The sequence below is a fragment of the Mastacembelus armatus genome, chromosome 1, assembly GCF_900324485.2.
Source record: "Mastacembelus armatus chromosome 1, fMasArm1.2, whole genome shotgun sequence".
NCBI classification, from domain to species: Eukaryota; Metazoa; Chordata; class Actinopteri; order Synbranchiformes; family Mastacembelidae; genus Mastacembelus; species Mastacembelus armatus.
In genome coordinates, this window is record NC_046633.1 from 17,356,227 (window position 1) to 17,378,856 (window position 22,630).

At 40.9% G+C, this 22,630-nt stretch overlaps 2 protein-coding genes across 3 annotated transcripts; both read left to right on the forward strand.

Moving 5' to 3' along the window:
- Nucleotides 1-283: 283 nt before the first annotated feature.
- gpr78a (G protein-coupled receptor 78a) lies at nucleotides 284-2,653 on the forward strand. Its single transcript, XM_026303974.1, has 3 exons — nucleotides 284-972; nucleotides 1,186-1,299; nucleotides 2,410-2,653. Exons 1-3 carry the CDS (start codon nucleotides 299-301, stop codon nucleotides 2,651-2,653), a joined length of 1,032 nt encoding a protein of 343 aa, XP_026159759.1. The 5' UTR covers nucleotides 284-298.
- A 1,089-nt stretch (nucleotides 2,654-3,742) lies between these two features.
- On the forward strand, nucleotides 3,743-13,208 carry cpz (carboxypeptidase Z). Of its 2 annotated transcripts, none has more exons than XM_026303973.2 (13): nucleotides 3,743-4,084; nucleotides 4,627-4,659; nucleotides 5,170-5,221; nucleotides 5,370-5,692; nucleotides 5,789-6,004; nucleotides 7,434-7,630; nucleotides 9,989-10,150; nucleotides 10,256-10,414; nucleotides 10,560-10,695; nucleotides 10,795-10,934; nucleotides 11,269-11,368; nucleotides 12,051-12,196; nucleotides 12,286-13,208. In XM_026303973.2, the coding sequence occupies exons 1-13, from the start codon at nucleotides 3,988-3,990 to the stop codon at nucleotides 12,487-12,489; spliced, it is 1,965 nt and encodes a 654-aa protein (XP_026159758.1). In that variant the 5' UTR covers nucleotides 3,743-3,987; the 3' UTR covers nucleotides 12,490-13,208. The 2 variants fall into 2 exon arrangements, with proteins under 2 accessions (XP_026159758.1, XP_026159757.1); XM_026303972.2 differs by having other exon boundaries at nucleotides 3,744-4,084; nucleotides 7,434-7,669.
- The last annotated feature ends 9,422 nt before the right edge of the window (nucleotides 13,209-22,630 follow it).

Here is a 22,630-nt window from a genome sequence, read left to right on the forward strand (position 1 = left end):
CCGAAGTCATCATTTCCACAGCTTTTCACTTGGCACTGCCAGGAATTATAGGGAAGGAAAGAAAGAGGAAGGAGCACCGGCAGTAATGCCATTGCTGGATAGCTCATGTAACAAACAGTAGTGAGGTAAAAAGAAGTTGATGTCACTGAGAAGTGTTTCAGCACGGTGGACAGCTCTCTCCGCCTCTGGCATGTGCGCCGGGACAATAACCAGCTGGTGGAGGGCACGAGCAGAGAGCATGGCGCACTCTCCACAGCATCCTCCCCACAGCTGCCGCTGAAGCCAGAGCGCCTGAGAGATGAGCATACCGGAGTTCCTGCTAGAAGTGTCCGTTGTGGTGATAGCTGTTGTCTCCCTGTTAACAAACTTGTCAGTGCTGCTATGTTTCACCCAGAGCGCCGAGTTAAGATCCCACGTGCCAGGACTCTTCATCCTAAACCTGTCCTTCTCCAACATCCTCCTCACAGTCATCAACATGCCTGCCACTTTTCTCGGCGTGGCCAAGAGCGCAAAGCCCTTCGGGGAATTGTTCTGTCAAGCTGTCAGCTTTTCTGAGACTTTTCTCACCACTAATGCCATGTTGAGCATGGCCGCGATGAGCATGGACAGGTGGATAGCCGTGGTGTTCCCGCTGAGTTACTCCAGCAAGATGCGCTACAGGGATGCGTTCCTGATCTTGGCGTTCTCCTGGCTGCACTCGCTGACCTTTTCCCTGACGCAGCTGCTGATGGACTGGGGAGGATACAGCCACACTTACGCCTCGTGCACCGTCCACCTGGAGGGGAAGAGCAGGTCGCAGCTAAGCACCTATGCGAGCTTCACGGTGCTCTACCACCTCAGCAGCTTTGTGCTCTGCCTCCTCGTCCTGTGCTTCGCCTACCTGAAAGTTCTGAGAGTGGCAAGGTCCCACTGCAAGAGGATAGATGTCATCACAGTTCAAACTCTGCTTCTGCTGGTTGATATTCACCCCAGGTAAAAAAAAAAAAAAATAAAAAAAATAAAACTTAAGCTTCTAACTTCAGCAGTACATCAGTTTGTGCGTGTTTGGACCACCAGCTTGACATAGATTTGCAATTTGGTTTATTTTAAATGCTGTTTAAAATCTGTTTTGTAAGACAAATGATCTAAATTGTTAATATATGATCTGTCAAGTCAGACCTGAATTAATCTCTGTGTGACTGCCAGTGTGAAGGAGAGATGTGTAGCTGAACAGAAGAAGAGGAGGCAGCGCGCCACTAAAAAGATTTGCATCTTCATCGGCTCCTTCTTCTTCTGCTTCTCACCCTATGTTATAACAAGGTAACACCCTGCTCCCTGGCTCAGTGCTTAGGTTTATACTCACCATGTCTAACTTGCCTTTTTCAGATGCTTTTGCAATAATGGCTCTAAAGAAAATCCAACTAGTGTATCCTGGGGCGTCTGATGTGCCTGTGATATAATAATGTGGGTTTATACTGAACACGCTTTGTCTTACATCTTTGATTAATATCATGGGATAACATTTTACAAACACAGACTGTATCATTTTGCGATGGAGTGTAATATAAGAGCTCTGGTCTTACCTTTACATTCCAGTTTTTGGTCAATTTGCATCTCAAGATGAAGATGCAGTAATGTTCCCAATGTATTGTTACTATATAATATAAAGAAGTGCAATAGACACAAATTTTAAAGTTGAATTAGTAACTCTCCGATACAAATTTCACAAATTTTAAGTTGGATTGAGGTAATTAAAGGATATTGCATCACCCTGTACGAGTTAAAAGTTATTTACCATACATTTATAAAGTAATCTGCTAATAAGGTTTGGTAATACACAAATGTCTGATACAGAAGCATATTTGTGCCATTTGAAGAACAAACTAAAACAGGTATGGCACCTATACATGTTATGTTCATCATCAAGGAAAAATAGATCATACGTTTGAGCATGAGCCGCATACACTGGCACAAACATTTTTGTCTGTGCTTTGCAAAATGGTTACAAATCACTGCTGAAACAGATCTAGTTTATGATGGAGCAAGTATGACTTGGACTGGTTTAGGGAAAGGTCACGGTTTGGGTTGAAATGACTGGTTAAGATCTTTGTTTTTATTGTTACAATAACAAACACATGGCTATGGTTAGACAACAATCATGGTCAAGCTTAAAAATATATTGACTGTCAGCATGCTTGTATACTGAAGTTCTGCAGGACTTTAGTTTGTTTTGATGCACAGAATATATAATGGTGCTACAGAAGTCCTACGACGCACCACTTGAAAAATATATTTCAGTAATAATGGGGGATGTTTAGGTGCAATCTCACCTTTTTTTGACAATTTGTTTTTGTTTGCTTTTTTTTTTCAAGTTCATGGCAGAATGAGGGCCATTAGGATTCACCTCTTTTTCTACTATTCCTCCTGCAGGTTGGTGGAGTTGCTGCCTTCTGTGCACATACCTCGTTACTGGGGTATCACCACCAAATGTCTGTCCTATGCCAAGGCTTCCAGTGACCCGTTTGTTTACTGTCTTCTGCGGCAGCAGTACAGGAAGGTCCTAGTCAGTGTTATCAGCCGTGTTTTGAGAAAGGATCATTACTTGCTCTCCGCCCACAGCCTGAGCAGCACGCTGGACACCACAGACGACAACTGCATTGCCAGGATCACCTGAGGTCAACGTGCAAGTTTGTAAATGATTCACCTGCAGCAGCACAAGGTCATTTAGAAAAGCTGCCCCACAGAGGGAAAGGTGTCAATGTCTCACTCAAGGAGACTTTAACAGAGGGCTGGACCATGGACTCTTTAAGCCACAGGGAACTGTGAAGGGATCAAAACAATGTATGCTTCTTGAGACCTCACTGGCCTCTGAAGAATGCCAAAGGTCTTTTCAGACTCCACTGACTGTTGCTTCCACAGGGCTAGTCATTTTGCCTGCTGAGGCATTGCCAAGGATACACCACACGAATCTCACAATGTTTATTACTGTATTCAATGTAAACCTATCTTTGAAATAACCTTACATTTGTCAGGAAGTGATCTTCATGTTTCAGTGAAAAACTGGGAAAATGTTAATACTGATGACTGTTATGAAGCTCATGTTAAAGCTTGTGTTAATGAGTGCCATTTTTAAATGTAAACTGTAAAACAAAATAAGTGTGAAGATTGTAAAAATGTTATATCACTGCAAAAAAAAAACAACAAAAAAAAACACAGATTAAAAGAATAAAATCCACTGCCACAGACACACTATGGTTTTACTAAATGACAGTTTTGACCCCGGTCATTTATCTTGGGACCACTGTGGGTTCCTGTCGTTATGTTAAAAGTGCTGTTATAAAGGCATACAGTGAGTTGTTATACATTTCTATTTTAAGAATCTGAGGAAAGCCAAGATCTATTCTTGCATTGAACTGGGGAACAGCCTCAGCAGCCCCATTATGTCAAACAATACAGCCATGGATTTGTCTCAATCCCACAAGCCACTTTTCTTCCGTGTGCCCCCACCCCCCACAACACATGCACACACAGTATGCTCTCACTCCTCCACACCTCGTGGGGACTTGGTATCCATTTCCTGGAGACCTACCGGAACTTTAACTGTAACCGCAACCTGCCTAACCCTAATCTCAACCTAAACTAACCCTTAAACCAAGTCATCACTATAAAATGCAATGATTTACATGATAGGGACCAGATAGACCGAGTCCCCACAATGGGAGTGTGTAAGCTGAACGCACATCAATGCACACACACACACACACACACACAGTGAAATATGATCGGCGCTCGCTCGTAGCGCACAGCAGTGAACCGTAGTCCTGATGCGCCGCAGTTGTTTTTCGGGTCAGGGATGCTCCGCGCAGACAAAGGAAGGAGGTTTCCTTGCTGTGGGTGGTAATTATCATCCAGACCTGGGAACGTATAAGTAACCGCCTCACACACACACACACACACACGCTGCCACATCACTCACTGCTGTTGTTAAGCAGCTTGCTGCACTACAACATGCATTTCGGACTTTTGGTGCTGCTTCTTTCCTTAACGGAAAGTGGTTGGTGCGCCCCGCAGCAGGAGAGTTGCCAGCCGGAAGACGAAGTTTTAGGTAAGGTCGCTTCCTTTTAAAACAAGTGGTTCAACTCTACCAAACCAGAGTTAACAATGCATGATGGCTGACTGGTGATGCAGAGCAAACGAAACTTAAATAGGACCACTTGCACGAGAGACAAATGCCCACACGGACACTTTCTTTATTTCTAACCAGCAAATAACAACAGACTGAGCACGCACGCAGGCGTTTACTTGTAACTCATGTTGTGTTGTTTACCTCAAAATAACCTCAGCTCCACTGGTTATCTTTTATTGACGCTTGAATCACTACTCACTCGCAGCCTCACTGTCTATACACAGTTTAATCCTGCACAAGTCTGAGGCTGAGTGGTTTGGTGATCACGCGGAGCTGACTACAACTTGTAAACACTGTCACCTGCAGTTTTTCCGAACTAGATCAGCCTGGTCATCAACAGTGATAACAGGAAACAAGAGTATCTGCTTCTGTGGATTTTGAAAATGTGTCGCCTCCTAGTGTTTTTCTCAACCACTCGCGCTTTCATGCTCTTATTAAATGATTTTTTTTTTCTTTCACAGGAAGATGCAGCAACAATGTATATGAAGAAAAACGTAAGTGACTAATTCATCTTGTTTTCTATTAAGTGGCTGCAAACACCACATGCAAAAAGTGACCACAGCTGCCTATAATGTTGCATCATCACCTAAAAGGAGTGGAGTGCGCCCTTTGGTTGAATTTGCAGCCAGTGATCTGACCTTCAGGGCTGAAAAGACAAAATGTTTGAAATACCAAGTGCTGCTGCAAGATGCAACAGGTCTGTTCTGCAGATAGCCAGGCAGCAGGGCAGCTTCAGACACCTCACACTATCCGTTTACATTTTCAAATACTAATGTGCTAACTGCTATATCAGTCAAATCCAGTAGTTTTTCAATAGCTCACAGTGTTTTCTTTGACTCCCATTAGAGCTGTGACACATACAGAACTTCGACACAAGCCCTGAAAAGATTTAGCTATTTCAATTTTTGAAAAAATGTTGTACACTCAGCTTTAAAGTACAGTAAACTGAAAGCGTCTTCTTAATAAATAGCTTACAAGCTTTATCTGCCTCCTTTCTCCCACAGCTACCTGTGCAGAGCTGAATCTGGGCTACTGTAATGATATGGAATACTCTAGGTGGGTCGTAGAGGTTGGTACTAACGTGGGCAACCAAGTCATTGTTTGCTTTGTTTAAAGTTGTTCTTTCTTGCTGTGTTAAAATTAACAACATCGTTGTGGACATCATGTATCAATGCTGCTTTTTTTTTTAACGATGCTGCTCTAGAACCATATTCCCAAACATCCTTGGTCACCGCAGTCGCCTGGAGGCTGAGTCAGGGGCAGAGTACCTCCTCCTGAGTGTCATCCATGGCCTGCTCAATGGGGAGTGCTCACCTGAGATACGTCTCGTAGGCTGCTCAGTACTTGCCTCGCCCTGCAAGGATGACAAGATGATCAAACCCTGCCGCAGCACATGCGAGGCACTGAGGAAGGACTGTATCCATGCCTTTGAGGCTATAGAAATGTCCTGGCCTTATTTCCTCGACTGCGACCGCTTCTTCGCCAGTGACGAAGAGGGCTGCTTTGACCCACTGGCAGGGCTGAAAGGTAGAGCCCACACTGTTTTTTTTTTTTTTTTTGTACTCTTTAGAGTGATCTGTGAAACAAATATGTCACCTCTGTCTTCCAAAATCCCTCTTCCAGCCAAACAGGAGCTCGCAATGTCCAGTCTCTCCTCTCAAGAACCCAGTACCATCATCCAGTTCACCTACACCTCCAACGCCCAGATGTACAGCTTACTGAAGAGAACAGCTGCCAAGTGCTCCCATATCTCTCATGTCTACAGCATTGGGCGCAGCTCAGAGGGCAGGGATTTGCTGGTAATTGAGTTCACCAACAACCCTGGGCAGCATGAGCTATGTGAGTATGAAACAGCAGTGTAAATGAGCTGTGTCAAGTAGTGTGGTGTGTGTGTAGCTTTGTGGTTACATTAATTCACCATTTAGCCTCTCCTCTTAAGTCGGGACCCTGTACACAGTATGTCCTCTTAATTTCTCTTTTGCTTCTTTGGAAATGAGTTATGGATGCAACATTCACAGATTATTGTCTCATAATGCTGACTTGGCAAATTGTCAGTAGCTAATGCTTCTGGTGACGTGGCAAATGTAAGTTCAACATTCACTTTCCTTTTATCTTTGGTCTTTTTAACTGATACCCCCTATGCCTGTACTTTTGGTACAGTCAGTTTATCAGAGCTTTTTGGTGAAAACGTGTTGGAAATAAGGGTAATGAGAGTGAGACTAAAGACACTATAAATGCCACTAGGGCTGAGAGGACCTGCAGAGTTGTCTGATAATAATCTGTCAGATGTTATATTACACACAGTAATTTGATGCATTAACAAGGAAATACTGATTAGAGCAGATATGTTCAGCTGATTAGATTTGATCTGTTACTGAAAATCTCTCACTTGCAAACTCCAAATCTCTACCCTGGAACACATATGCAGTATTTTGCTTTGTTTGTCAAGTGCATTTTACTTGCCACAGTTACCCTTGATTTAACCTGTGTTTACATGTTTGTATCAGGTTATTACTTACAGTGATTTTAAAGTAAGTGGATTTTGCACATAACTTTTCTGACTAAACGGTTGTATTGGAAGATAACACTGCTACTTTTCTTGTACTTTCCAGTACACCAGTACTCCTAGGAGCTGTATTAGGAGTACTCCTTTCAGTACTCCTAATACAGCTTTCCATAACTTACAGTCGTATTAAACTCATGGGATTTAGGGGACTGGCGAGGAGTACAAGCTTATTGGAGCTAACAGCTTCTGCTGCCGGGATCCAAAATGATACATATACTCCTGGAATGATTGGTTTTTAACATTGTAAGTAGCCGGCAGAATATGTGGCAGTGAGTCCATGCAAGCAGCATGTCAATTCATTTAACCATAATATGTATTAGTAGTAATAAGTAGTTTTTATAGCTGCATTTTTTTAAAAATCAAAAATGGATCAGATTATGGTTTGTGAAAAAAAAACATGCATAATGTGAAAAAGGACATTAGTAATGACAGGATCATAGAGAATCATCACATCAGTCAGTTCTAGATGTTTGCCTGGTGAAGGAGCTGATGGAGACCAAAACAGAGCTACAAGGAGAGTGAACAATGGGCTTACATTCATCAAGTGACTACAAACATGACTCCAGACATCCATTTGTCTGTGAGATGTGTAAATAGACAACATTTTGCTATTGCATTCCTCACAACAGCTTTCTAAAGACATAATAAATCAGTATTCAAGTCATGCGGCTTTAATTATGTTTGCTTCTGTTTTTGAACCAGTGGAGCCAGAGATCAAACTGGTGGGCAACATGCACGGCAATGAGGTGCTGGGCCGTCAGCTGCTCATCTACTTGGCTCAGTACCTGTGTTCAGAGTACAATCTAGGAAACCAACGAATTCAGACCATTATCAACACAACCCGCATCCATATTCTGGCTTCTATGAACCCTGATGGCTATGAGCTGGCCGCCTCTGAGGTAGAGGATAGCAATGACCCGGAGCTCAGCAACCAGGAAGTAATTATTGTTAACAGTCAAAAAGGACAAATCACCATTATCCGCTCTCAAACCCTCTTTCTGCTCATTCTTTTCAGCTTGAGAGCTTGATGCAGAGGATTGTTACAGTGTTGTTTGTGAGCTGTGGAATGGGACACTGTGTGACAGTGCTGTAGCAGTGACCTGTCATTATAGACTCTACTCATTTTAAAATATCTAAAAAAATAACATTTTTAATTTTCAATATCATATACTAAAGGTTTACCAACCTTTGCTGTAGTGATCGTGCATCTGGATCTTTAGATACTAATCAAGACTATTGATACACCTGATTTTGGTGTGATTTTTAAAAAATTGTTAGCAGAAATTCACTTACTCAGATTAGTTGTATGTCGTAATCATGACACAGTTGTATGCACTGTGTTTAAATAGCATTACCAGCAGTGCGAAAACTGTATGCATACTTATTTTACTAACCAGAGAATTCAACACTAATCATCACTCAGCTGGTTTGTGTAGCAGCTGTTTTCTCTCTGGCAATGTGTGTTTTATCCCACTGATAAACACTCATCCTACTGTGCAGTATAGTGTAGGACCGTCCAAACATCTGAGACCAATATCTGGATAATATGACACATATGAAAAGTTTGTCATCTCTTGACTATTTCAGTACGGAGTGTAACAACACTGAAACAGCTTCTGATCTATTTATTCACTAATGCCTCAGGCCTTTTCACTTTGCATCTAATATGCTCTGCATGCATATACTCTGTATACCGATCATGTATGTGTGCAGATATGTGTAGCACGGAACTTTGCCAGTGTTAATTTTGGCACCTGAATTTAATTTAGCTTAAGTTCGTTAATAAAAGTTGTAGTTTTAGATTTTTTTAGTTTTAGTCCTGTTTTACTGACATTTTAGTTGCTAGTTTTACATTTTTTTCTTGCATTTTTCACGTATAAGCATTTCAGTTGTTTCCATCTTCTTTGTGTACAGTTTCAATGGTTAAAAATGTTGTGACAGACAACAGGTGCCTCCGGGTGACTGTGCTATCTGTGTATGATTGGGTGAATGATTGTATGGTGGCATTATTTGTGTGAATGGGTGAATAGTGAAAAGGTGCTGTGAGTGTGTTTAAGTGCATATATACTACCAGTCAAAAGTCTGGACACACTTTACCACTGAATCGAATAAGAACGTGTGTCCAAACGTTTGACTGGTACTGTAAAAGCGGAGTATAAGTCCATTTGTCTAATTCTCAGTGGATTGTAGATACATTTACTTCATAAATACGCACTAGTGTCACCTGACAGGGACAGGATGTTACTGAAAGATGCTTCATATTCAGGTTAGTGCAACAGGTCAAGCAGTTTAATTAACTGCTGAACAAGAGGTTTTGGGTGGCAGAGGAAACTTACTGAACAGGAGCTAGTTTATGACTTAGAGACTTTGCATTAAGATGGTCATTACTTAATGTACATTCATCAAACGTCCACATAATTTTGTCATAATTCTTCAACAACAAAAAAATGTAGTCAGTTTTGTTTCGTTTTCTGACTTTGAGTGTGAAAAATATGCTGTCAAGGAATCCTTTTTATTTAGGTTTTCATTACAGGTGCAGGTCACATTCTAAGATGCACTATGCAATTAATTATTGTCTAGCTATGCAATGTGCAATCTGAAATGTACTCTGTAGCCATATTTGGCTCAAGAGAGACATTTTATATGCATGGGCTTTAGCCTGACAAACTGTGACTGCACCGGCCTGAACAATTTAGAATACATTCATGGCTGAAACATCATGGATGTGCACAATGTGCTTTTTATTAGTATGATTACATTGCATTACATAAACTAAACTGAATGGATTCATATGCTGCGCATTGCATGTATTGTGCTAATTTTCAGTTTAACATGTATAATGTAATGTAATGAAATAGTAAATACAAGGTAAACTCAACCTGCTGCCATATTTGTACTATATATGGCAGCATATATGTATATGTTTACAAAATATACATACAATTGGATTGTTTGGATGGATAAATCTTAGATTAAATGCATTTTCATCACAGCTTTAAATGAATGAATAATTGGTTCGTTACACCATGTGGCAGTTTTTTCATGATGGATATATGGTCTTGTCTATATGTTAACAATAGAATTAACAACGATAGTCTAACATGTATTTATGTATTTCTCACTAATATTTATATAAATTCTTCCATATTCCCATCACATAATAACTCCTTCCACTAATATCACATATCATTAACGTCAATTAAAACAATTTATGTACATTTTTAATACTTACAATCATTGGATCCAAAATATTTCAGGGTCACTTGTTGAATGGCTGGACCAATGGACGGACAAATGCTCAGAACATAGACCTGAACCGCAATTTTCCAGACCTCACTTCTGTGTTGTACCGGAACCGTCGCAGCAGGCACTTCCGCACCGACCACATCGCGATCCCTGATGCCTACTGGTTTGGAAAGGTCAGGGGACATGAGTTTTCTTTCATCAGCATGTGAGTAAAATGATCTGCATTTGATATTTTAGCCTGGATCTCCAAACAGTCCAATTCTAACTTTGGACTATAGGTGGCACCAGAGACCTATGCAGTGATGAAGTGGATGAGGTCACTGCCCTTTGTTCAGTCTGCCAGCCTCCACGGAGGGGAACTGGTGGTCTCCTATCCCTTCGACTTCTCTAGACACCTACATGAGGAGAGGTTGTTCTCACCCACGCCAGATGAACAGGTAGGGAGGAAGGACAGTCTTGTGAATCAATGGCTTGACAGATAGTTTGCTAAAGAATTTCAGTTGATGAATAATCAGATATATTGCAGCTGTAATGTCACATGACCTCAATGCCCACCTTGGTCAGTGATCTCCCAACTCTCAGGTCTTTAAGCAGTTGGCTCGAACCTATGCAGATGCCCATGCCACAATGTCTAACAATGACACAGACAGGTGCGGAGCCTCCTTTTACAGAACTAGGGGCATCATCAATGGGGCACTGTGGTACAGTTTTGCTGGTGGTGAGATACAACACTTCAAACTACAGACAACCATTTAGACATTATTTTTTCTACCACTCACATTTCTAGTGAGGGACTCATGCAATTTCTCCTTTGCAGGCATGTCAGACTTCAACTACTTACACACTAATTGTCTGGAAATCACTGTGGAGCTTGGCTGTGATAAATTCCCCTCAGAAGCTGAGCTTTATCCAGAGTGGAAGAGGAACAAGGAAGCTCTGCTCAGTTTTCTCGAGTCTGTAAGGAAAAGTTTTTCAACCAGTCTGGGTTTAAATACAGATGAAATCGGCGTTACATAATTTTTTAGCTACTACTAGAAGATGAAAAAGGAAAAAATAGCTACGTCCAATTTACATTCAATTTATTTTATTCAATTATTTTTATTAGACTTAATGTATTTCAAAGAAAAGAAAGGACAGAAACAATAAAAAAAAAATTCTGTTATAAACTGGTACATAATATAGTACCTATATTCCGTGCATGTAGGCAGGATAATTACTCTGTACAGGTCAAAGCTACAAGGCAGACAGGGCAATAATATGGTATGTCATTGTGCTCCCTGCCCCTGAACAGGTTCACCGAGGAATAAAGGGAGTAGTTAAGGATGTTGATGGAAATGGGATAAAAGGTGCAACTATCTCTGTCAGGGGAATTAGAAAAGATGTCACCACAGGTAAACACAATCCTCCATGGGTGGTATAACTTTAAGAATTATTGTATGTAGGCTACTTGATTTAATGTTTGATGTTAACTTTTCGTTGCTGCTTGTTTACTATAGTGTCATAGTGTAGCTCTGCAGCATATTTTTTGGAAATTATGGATATTAGACTATTTTAGCTACACTAGTGGTATTGCTTTTGTGATGACAGGGTGGGTGGACGAGTGTACAACTAACTGGTCCTGAAATATCACAAGTATTGGATGGATTGCCAGAGAATTCTTGACCTACATTCATGGTTCTCAAATGATGAATCCTAAGGACTTTGTCAAGCCCCTGACTTTTCCTGTAGTGCTAATAACTAATGCTTGTTTGCTGAAATCCTAAACTAAGATGTTGAACATCAGCTGCTAAACATTAACATGTTTTGATCAGCCTTGTCATTGTGAGTATGTTAGCCTGATGGATTTAGCATGAGGTTCAGGGCAACCCTGTACTAATGTTTAGCCCCACAGCCATTGGCCTGGCTGTAGACTCTTACTCTTGTTTATTTGTAGCACCTTGTATCTCAAACATTCACCTTTTACAGTGCTCTTCTTTCACTACCTCCCTTTTTGCTTTAGTTTTACCAACATATCTGCAATACTAACTCTATTACCTTGTTCTCTTTCTGCTTTTTCCTCTCTCTGCATTCCAGCTGAAGATGGAGACTACTGGCGTCTTCTGAACCCGGGTACTCATATCCTCACAGCCACAGCCAAGGGTTACTCCAGGATCAGCAAAAGGGTTCACCTGCCTCACAACATGAACAAAGCTGGACGTGTGGACTTCGTCTTGAAGAAGGTTTGTCATCTTACTTTACAGACATGCACGACAGTTAATTCATCGCCTCAGCTCTTCATCTTCACTCTCTCCCCCCTTCCTGCATCCAGGTACCTGTGGAGCCTGATATTGACGACCACCTCTTCCCCACAGTAGACACATGGGATCGATTTGACCCTTACAACCAATTTGAGCGCTACAGCGAGCCAGATGGAAGTGAAGGAGGGATTGAACGGCAGGAGAAGCCCTGGTGGTGGAACTACTTCTCCAATTCTGGCATCTCACCACCACAGTGGCTACTGCGAAATGTCTAAACACCATATGGGACAAAAGAGATCGCAGCATACCTCTGTAGAGAGAGACTGGTGATGGACAGTCCTACTGGTGCTCTGAGTGGCGCCTGTGTAGCAGGACTTGTGACACTGAAATCAGCAATACTTAATAGTTTTCAGTGCTTCCTGGAAGGGTGTCAATAGGCTTTTTCCCCACCTGCAACAAATTTAATTCTGGCCTGTGAGTAGTGTTTTGGGCAGTATTTTCTTTGCAGCTGCATTTAGCTTGTTTTAAGTGAAAATTGAACCACTGGGAAATAAATGAGTTATGTAGCCCTAATAGATACACACACACAAAAGATGTTCACAGTCAAAAACAATAGTATGCACTTATTTGAATATTATCATATTATAGTGTGATCACAGAAGACAATTTCACAAGTGTCAGCAGCTGTGTAAAATGCTGTTGTGCACCTTTTTTTTTTTAAACTAAGTTGGGTAAAACATGCAGATTCGACTGTTTTTATTCTTACACTAATATTTACACTCCACAGGTAATTTCCCTTTATGTTTTAGCCAGCTTTTATGCATTACAAGCAAAGCGGTATTACTGTCAAAAGTTTATGGACCAATAACAGCATACAGCATCACATTTAAGCTTGGGTTAGCAGCAATGCTGTGCCATTTGTGAACAGCTGAAACTTTTGATCTGTTTTTTTTTAATCCCACACATGCAAAAAATAAATAAATATCAAATATTACTGGCACATCTTCCTTTCTTTTTAAGGGTTTAAAATAGTGGTTTTACACCACAGCCCTGTAGTAGTAGTCCATCTGCAGGTCTTTGTAGCCTTTGATCACCAGGGGGAGCCAGAGAACATCGAATGTCAGCCTGTACTCCAGCAACATTACCATCAAAGAGTAGTCTAATTAGTAATAGATGTCAAGATGTATTTATTCATTCACAAATGTATGTATTTCTGAGTAAACTATTCAGTTTTATGTATTTATGTCTCCTCGTCACCACTGAGAGTTGTGTTTGGTTACTATGTAATTTGTTGATTTTACAGTTTATGTAGGACTTAGGGCTCAGGCCATCAGCAGAAAGTGGATTATCAGTCAGGCTCAAATTAGAGTCTGCCTTGTTTTTAATCTTTACATTTTGCTCAAGTTATTTTGCAGAAGTACACTTAGTGTCCAGGTACCTGCTGTATCCCTGTGCCCTCCCTGAGTGAAAGACGGGTGTATTTAGTTTAGATAGATATTAGATATTATAACAGCAGGGAATTATAAGTTACAAAGTCAGTCTAAGTTATTAGTTAACTGTCTTCCGTGACTTTAAATAAAACTAAATTACAGATTGGAGCTGGATATCTCAAACTGTTCAGAAGATTCTGGTGGACCAGCGGCTTATTCATCACTTAAGTTTTAACCAGGCAGACAGATGACTCTGTGCTTACAGGCCAACTATGGTTGGCTTGACATCCCAGTCCCCTGGTGGTGGGGAAGAACCAGAGACTAAGGAGCACTGTGGTACAGCACATGTGGGTGAAGGTGAGCAGAGGCTGGCTAATGACCATTGAACGTCCCGTCCCCTGGTGGTGGAGAAGAACCAGAGACTAAGGAGCACTGTGGTACAGCCCATGCAGCCCGACTAATGTATGCTGGATGTCCAGGGCCTGTGGTCGTGGTGGTGGTCATCATGATCATCACGTTTGAGTCTGCAGCATATCTCTACAGGTGTATGTAGCATAAAATGAAAGTAAACAGTTAAAGTCTTTGCCTTTTGAATATTGTTTTTAGGAGCATTGGTGGAAGCATTAAGTGTCAAAACCTAATCTTATCAGTTGATCAGACTTATCAGATTTTCTGGAAGCACAAGCAGAGGATGCAGTTATGGATGTGTGCACTGCTACCTGATGGCCATCTAAAGTCCCAAATAAGGTATCACAAACACACAATTCAATCTTTACTAGCACATACATTGTCATGGATCAGCAGAATCTGGTGAGTGTAGATGTCAGGATCTGTCAAACAAACACCTTTGATCAAACTACAGACATTTTAGCCGTGTCCAGCTACACACTGTACTCACCATTTACAATGCCTGTGTGACAATCGACATAAAGAAAAGTATCTGATTCAGGTGTAGATCAATGAAGCTGTAAGGTAAAAATTTTTAAACCTTGTCTCAACAATCAAGAAAAATGTTGATCTAAAAGATGTTTACAAGTAAAGTAACTCAGCTGAAAATCTTAAACGAATCATATTGCTGATCAAATTAGGCTTCTGTCAAAGAGGCTTTGGTATATTTTCTTAGAAAACTTTAGTAACGTCTCTTCTGTTTCTAAAGGTGTTCATTTTGCCTCATCATTGAACCACAATATTTTAGTGAGAATAAAATGAATAGTATGATGCATTGGTACATTTTTTTTGGAATCATGCTATAATTATCTTTTTTCCAAGGCCATGTGTTCCCAGATGTCTCCTCCTTATGTTCCTGGAGTGAGTTTCCATCTGGCAGACTTCCACTGCCTTTCTGTCTGTCTCTCTCTTTCTGGCCTCCCCAGTGCACCATGTAGTCACTTTCAATCCGACTGCATCAGTTTCTCTACATAACACTTTTTAACACTCTGCATTTATAATGCAAATGCCAAACCACTTCGCTCTGAACTTCCTCTATCCTTCCCTTTTCCTGTCCCCCCTCTCTCCCTCTGTCTCTCTCTGTCTCTCTGTCTCTCTCTCTCTTTCTCTTTCACTCTCTGTTCTCTGTTCCTCTCTGTCGGTCTGTCTTTCATGTAGCTATCTAGCTGCTATGCCCCTGGAGTAGAGGTCTGCTCAATGTGGCAGAGATGATTTGTTTGCTTTCCAATTATTTTCCGTCAGTGGAGACAAATGGATTCATACTGCATAGAAAAACCCACACAGACAGCACTGAAGCAATGAATGCAGTGGGACAGACTAATATGTACTGCCCAAAGATAAAGCTGGAGATGGAGAACATAGAGCACCTTGGGTAAAGAATAGATACAGTAGCTATTTACAATGTACTGAGGACACAAACATCTCCACGCCATACGGATGTGCTGCATATTTAAAGAACATAGACAGCCTTTATCACTGCTATGGCCACATACAGTGAGCTGTTGTTTGGTATTCTCTCAATCTAATCCATTTTATTCTTTCCTATTCTACAAAATTCAGATTATCTCTAAATGTAGATCTAGATAACCACTCAGATTCACATGCCATCACGGTTTGTTATATTCAGGCTTTAGATGAATATACTTACTATTAAAATAACCCTGCTTCCTAAAAACTACATAAATATACTGCCAATGTGCAATACCAAAAATGTTTTGAGCCTAAATCATGTCTGTGGGATTATTATGCGGTTTGAATTAATTTTCAATTAACACACATTTGGATATTTCAGATTAAATCAATTCATACTAAATGTATTTTTTGACACAATGTTTAAAATATCTACATAATAAAAATGAAGTTGTTGAAATGTACACAAATGTGCTGTCTGCAACGTAATTCCACTGTGTATGCACCTGCTGCAGTTTATGGGGTAGTTGTGATGCGAGGTGGCTAGCTGGCTCTGGTTGTCCTGTAGTAAATCTACTCACATCTACCACAGGGATGCACTGGAAGATATTGTAGACTGATCTGTACCTTCACACTGTTGATCAGATGATATTTTTGATTACAAGAGAGTGAAGCCATGATAGTCAACTAAAAACTAAATACAATTTCAGTAAGAGTTCAGATGTTAAGAACAAGGTAATATAGTATGTATTTTAGAGGACAGGCCACAGGTAAAGGGTCTCTGTTAGCTTACAGTGTGTGATGGGTATAACTGGACTGCAGACCTTCTCTGTCTCTGTTGAACTTTCCGACTATCCACAGTAAAAGAGATTAACCTTTTCCTCCTTGCTTGTGTCTCCTTGATTTTTCTCCTTATGCCCACTGTCTTCTTTTGCTTTTTATGACCCTGTCTCCCCTTTTCCAGTGTTTCTGACTATGCCCTGTCCTGACTCCCCCTTCTCTCCTTGTCTTTATATGGAGGGCAGGTTCAGGGGTCACCAATTACTCAGAGAGGGCTGAGAAAGTTGTATGGGCTCTGCCCTCTGATCTGCCATGTTGCATTATCATCAGGGAGATTGCAGGTAGGCAGTAGCCACTGGCTGCCGGCACAACCACCACAACATCAGCCCCAGCATTCGGCCGTTTTAGACTCAGCTATGTTCAAACTCTTATCATGCCTGAGCAGCTGGCTCCCCTCTGTTACTGAGTTGCTGGGCAGAACTAATATATGTCTGGACTTCTGGGAACTCCTCTATGTGAGAATACACAGTTATCTAGTATGTTTGCTAATGATCAGCTACTTTTATCCAGACTGGGTTGTGTTCTGTATTGCTTTTTGCAATGCTGTCACACCCTGGCTCTTAGACTGCAACAAAGGTGGGTGACACACATTGAGAACCATGCCTAACTTAATTTATTTATGTTAAACACACCAGGAAAAACAACCAGTAGTGTCTATTAAGTATAGAGGTAAAAGTCTGGAAGGTCAATAGTGTAGAAATCCATGCAGCACATCTTCATTCATCCACTCCCTACACCCACTGACCTTCCAGATTTTTCCCTCTATACGTAATGGGCACCACACATTGTGGTGTCTGGAAAGGAGAGAACCCCTCTCCCATCTCTGGCAGCTACTTGTAACGTTAAAAAAGCATGGGGCACACTGGGCACACGGATATTCCATGATATGATTGTGAGCTGAAATCGTGCCATTGCAACCAGAACAGACAGATCAGGCAAACAAACCAGCAAAGCAGGCAGGCAAGAGCCATTACAAGGCCTTGAAGATATTCCTATGATTCTTTAATTTTGTTCATTTGTTTCCTTCACTTTTAATGGACATGTTTAACCATGTTAACACAGTGGCTAATTGACTATGGCTATATGTTTTGGATGAGAATTGAATGTTAGGACTCTTGAATAAGGGAGAAAAAGGGGAAGCCTGAGTCCCTCATCCTTTCCAAGTCGTACCAGAACTGATTTTCAGGCTGAGCCCAGCACTATTTGGCCAGGGACCAACAGAAGCTGTGCAGCCATGCAGGTGGACCTGAAATGGGTTCTGAATAGAGAATCTCAATCTGATTCAGTGTGCTCAGCCAAACCCTTGGTAATTGCAAAAACAGTACTTGGTTCACTAATAATGTATGCGTGTCATCTCCAGTCCCCAGACCGTGTGTCTGTCCTCGCCACAGCCACTGCTGCTGGACGAGCATACAGGGCAGAGAAACAGTACACTGCGTATGTGTGTGTGTGAGCGTGGTAGGTTAAGGGGGGGAGTAAATACTGTGTGTGTGTGTGTGTGCGTGAGGGCAGTAGGTTAAGGGGGGGAATAAAGAATGTGTGTGTGCGCGGGTGCATGTATGTGTTGACACTGGAAAGGGCATATGCAGACGTGTGGTTAAGCTCTATTTAAGAATTGAACAGACATCCTTAGTCTAGCTGGCCAGCCAGAAGACTTCAATGGACATGAATTATCCCAAACTTTTAAACAGTTAAGACTTTAATCTGCAGCTGGCAGCTTCACCACAGTCATCACATGTAAGTAAGTTATCAGTAATTACATTATATTCTCTTGACATCCACTAAATCTACCAGTGTTATGTAAAAATGTCATTTTCCTGTGTTTTCAGGTGTCGTTATTGCATCTCACATGACATTAAAAATAAGGTTTCAAGCACAGATAAAGCAAAATGTCAAAAATGCTGAATTTGGTTTCTCAATGAAGTTGAAATCTCAGTTTTTTAGTGGGGTTTTTTTGTACTGTTCAAAAAGTGTGGTAACTAAGACCTTGTGTGAGCAGTTCACAGCTGAACATCTGTCTCAGTCATTTCCTTTACTAAACACTCTCATGGCTAACCACCCATGAGTCGTACAATGGCCATCACGAGGATTACCGACAATGTAGACAGATCTTTGCCGTTACGCTGCTGTTGTTCTATTTGATTTCCTCTGCACAGGCATGGCAAATTGGTATTATGGCATACAATAGAACTGAGGCAGGATCTGGCCCCAAAACTAATTTGCCAGCTTAAGCTCTTTTAACAAGTGGGTGTTTTCCCAGTAGTCAGTTTAATTATCCTTCATTCTGCTTTCCTTTCATTTTAGTGTTTTTTCTTTTAGTGCAAACACCTCAGAAAAAAGTTGCAAGACAAGTTTGATATTGAGTCCTGAGCTTTATTTTTTTTAATATTTATTTTAGCTGATAATTTGAAACCATTACATTTACAAAATGTAACCTTTTCAGCATGGTCCTGTCACATTACCAGTATTGTGTTGTAAGTTCTTAAAATGAGAGCCTTGCAATTTTTTGCAAATAGCTCATTTGTGTTTTTCATAAACCTGAATTTCATTGCTTATATTTTAAGACAGTATCTGCTTTTGATTTGGTTGCAGCGTTGTGGCCATAAATTTGTACCACAACAGCCAGTGTCTGGTTGCTGAACAGGTCGGAGGTCAGGACAGAGTAGCCGTAAGCAGGAGAAATATGTGTGAAATTAGACACAGCTCTGCACCATTTGTGTGTGATTACGTCGATCTCCTAGGGCAAAGTCTGTTAGCACCTTCTCTCCGACCAATACCATGCACAGTGTGGGAATCTATGATATGAGCAAAAGTTGGTGTGGTGGTTTCTGACTTCATACTAAATGAGCATGATTTATGATTCATGAAGGTCTTTTATGGAGCGCAAAATGTACAGTATGTATTAGAGATTTAGGGTCAGTGTTCAGTGTTTTTAATGGTATTGAATTGTTTTCTTTATTGGAAAAACAAAAGCAGGCAGCATAAAAAGTTTGAAAAATAGTTTAATCTCTCTCTCTTCGCATTTGCCATACCAGTAATGTCAATTGAATAAGATGGGAAAATCTGGCATGAATGCTTTAACTGACCCCACAGCAACTGACACATTACCAGGGCTTTCTCAGTGGTGCTCTTACTTTAGTGGTCCATAGAAGCCACAAGCCTAAAAAAAATATTAAAATTTTAAATGCACCAGCTGGTCCATTATGAACACCATGCACTTGGTGCTGTTTGTTTTAAACACTTAAAGACAAATACATTTACGCAAGAGTCTGGCCTTGAACTGTCTAAGGATGGTGGGCTAAGATTTACAGACACATAACTGTATGTGATCAAATGTACACTGGAACAACCACACTGTGCAAAACAGCACAGCAGTAAAGTGCCCTTCAACCGCAATGCCAGTGGAACAAATATAAAAGCAGAGGATGCGCACTTTCGCTTTATTTTTAGTATTAGTCATTATGATTCATGAAAGAAATGAGCAAAGGTCATGGAAAAGAAGATGAAAGGACAATGTGATTATATGCCTCAGTGCAAACCAAATCAAGATCAAATTTTATGTGCATATGGAGGTAAAATTATTAGACTGTGTACTCAGCTAATTGGGTTATTTTATTTTAGAAGTCATACAGATGTCTAAAATGTCTTCACGGATGGGCAATCAGAACATTCAGTGAAGGGATATGTCTGATTCACTTTTCTGACTGATGTTGAAGTGGGTTGACAAAATTAAGAGTAAATCCTGGCACAAAAGTCATTCAATATGATTGTAGGGACTTGAAGTGAATTTTTTTTTTTTTTATCTTTTGATTCACTTAACTGTATAAAGAATAACAATCTATTCACTTTACATAACTCTCATATCTTTTGTTGCTGTCCTTATAGAGAGTGCTCTTAAATGAACTGTGCACCATTCAGGTAAAACTGTTTTTATTCATTTCTTTATTTCTCTGGTATTTTCCTCAACCTCCAGCCCATTTAGTTTCTGTGGAAAGTAGTAAAGTAAAATGCAAGTCAATTAGGTGGTTGTTACCCCGAGGCTTCCGATGTTCCTTCACTTCCCACTGCAGCTCGAGTCTGTCTCCTGTCTAATCCTTATGCAATGTTGAGAAGTAGACCGTGCATTATTGTTACACATGGCTGCCAATAGTAGGCCTGAGTGGGATCAGTGGGGAAAAAGAAAAAATGTTGGAAGCAGCACCTGAAGCTGAGAACCCATTTGCACTCATACGGTTAATTAAAGAGTAATTATATTGGTGTGCAGTTTTCAGGAAACCAGTTTGAGATGATTTGAGCTTTGTGACATGGTGCATTATTCTGCTGGAAGTAGCGATTAGATGATGGGTACACTGTGGTCATAAAGGGATGGACATGGTCAACAACAATACTCAGGTAGGCTGTGGCATTTAAATGATGCTCAGTTGATACTAAGGAGTACCCTTAGTGCCAAGATAATATCCCCCACAACATTTGATATAAGGCAGGATGGATCCATGCTTTCATGTTGTTTATGCAAAATTCTGACCCTACCATCTGAAGATCACAGCTGAAACTGAGTCTCATCAGACCAGGCAACCTTTTTATCTTCTATTGTCCAATTTTGGTGAGCCTGTGTGAATTGTAGCCTCAGTTTCCTGTTCTTACCTGACAGATGTGGCACCTGGTGTGGCCTTCTGCTGCTGTAGCCCATCTGCTTCAAGGTTAGTGGTGTTGTGCATTCACATTCTGCATACCTTTGTTGTAAAAAGTAGTTATTTGAGTTACTGTTGCCTTTCTATCACCTTAAACCAGTCTGACCATTCTCCTCTGACCTCTAACATCAACAAGGCACTTTCATCCCCTTTCTTCTCCATTGTTTTTGAACATCATCAAGTCATCTTGGCCACGTCTACATACCTAAATGCACTGAGTTGCTGCCACATGATTGGCTGATGATTTATGTTAACTAGCCATTGAACAGGTGTACCAAATAAACTGGCCAGTGAGTGTACTTACAGTACATCTCCCGTTTGAACATCTGAACTGCAAACTCACATTGCATTATTTTATAAAAACTAGTCAGGAAGTGGCAGCATGTTAACCCTCACTTCAGCTGCCCTCCCTTCAACCTGTATTTTACTGAAAGACAAATTAACTGGCAGAAGACTTTGGCAGGGTCCACGCTAACACACTAAACAGACACTAAGATCAGTGACCTTGCTCTTTCTAAATCCCACCTCTGTTGGTTGCTTTTCCTTAGGGAGGAAAAAAAACGCAAGAACACTTTAAAAGTCAGTGAGGAAGAGAGAGTATGAGGAAGAGCCCTGAAGGCAAATGGCAGGGAACATCAGTGCCGTTAGACGGAGCTACTTTAGCTGTCATGCAAGAGTATGTGAACGCACCAGTGAACACACATAGTCAGCATCACTGAACACATAGAGGCTGCCATGGTAATACTAATGATGGTGCCATCACCCGAGATACTTGTCATGGGGGAAATTGACAAAATAACACTTAAAACAAAGTTATTAAAAAAAAAAAAAAAGTATCAATTTGCAATTTACAGACTTCTGTAAATTTTGTCAGGTATCCACCCGGGCTGCCATGAAGACTGAGGTTTTGTTTCCCCTCTCCTTTCTCTATCTCTGTCAGTCTAGAGTGTGTATGTGTGCGAGTGTTACTGCTGAGACTACCTGTCATCAAGTTAATGAGACACACCTGACATTCATCAACCATCAGAGGGAGTCCTTTATAAGACGGCGCTCTACAGTATCTCAACACCAGATCATACCTCTGCCTTGGATAGTGGCAGTCATCTAGACAAACTCTACTTGCTGTGTTTGTATTTTGATCCTGAAATAATTTTACCTTTTTGTCCTCCTGTGTAGTTCCCTTGTCTGACAACTCACCCTGGTCTTGGGAGACATTCCTCCCAGTCCCAGCTCTTGTGCTTCCTGGATTGTTGTTCTCAGCGTATACAACTCACCTGCTTTCCCCTTGTGCTCTGAAATCGAGTGTCTGGATCCCAGTCTCCCAGCATATGTTACGCACCTGCCTCCTGTGAATTTTCTGGATCATCATATCTAAACAATACTCACCTGGTTTCCTCCTGCGCTTTCATCTCAATAAACTGTGTTATCAAAAGACTCCATTAGGAAATCCTTATTCTTGTTCTTCCAGCAATTTCATATTTTTTTTATCATTTTATCTGCAAACCTGGGTCCAGCTAAATCCCTTGCCAAAACCATGACAAATTTGGCTTTAAAGTAAGTCATACAACCAATAAGATGGTTAGAACTTAACTTGGTTA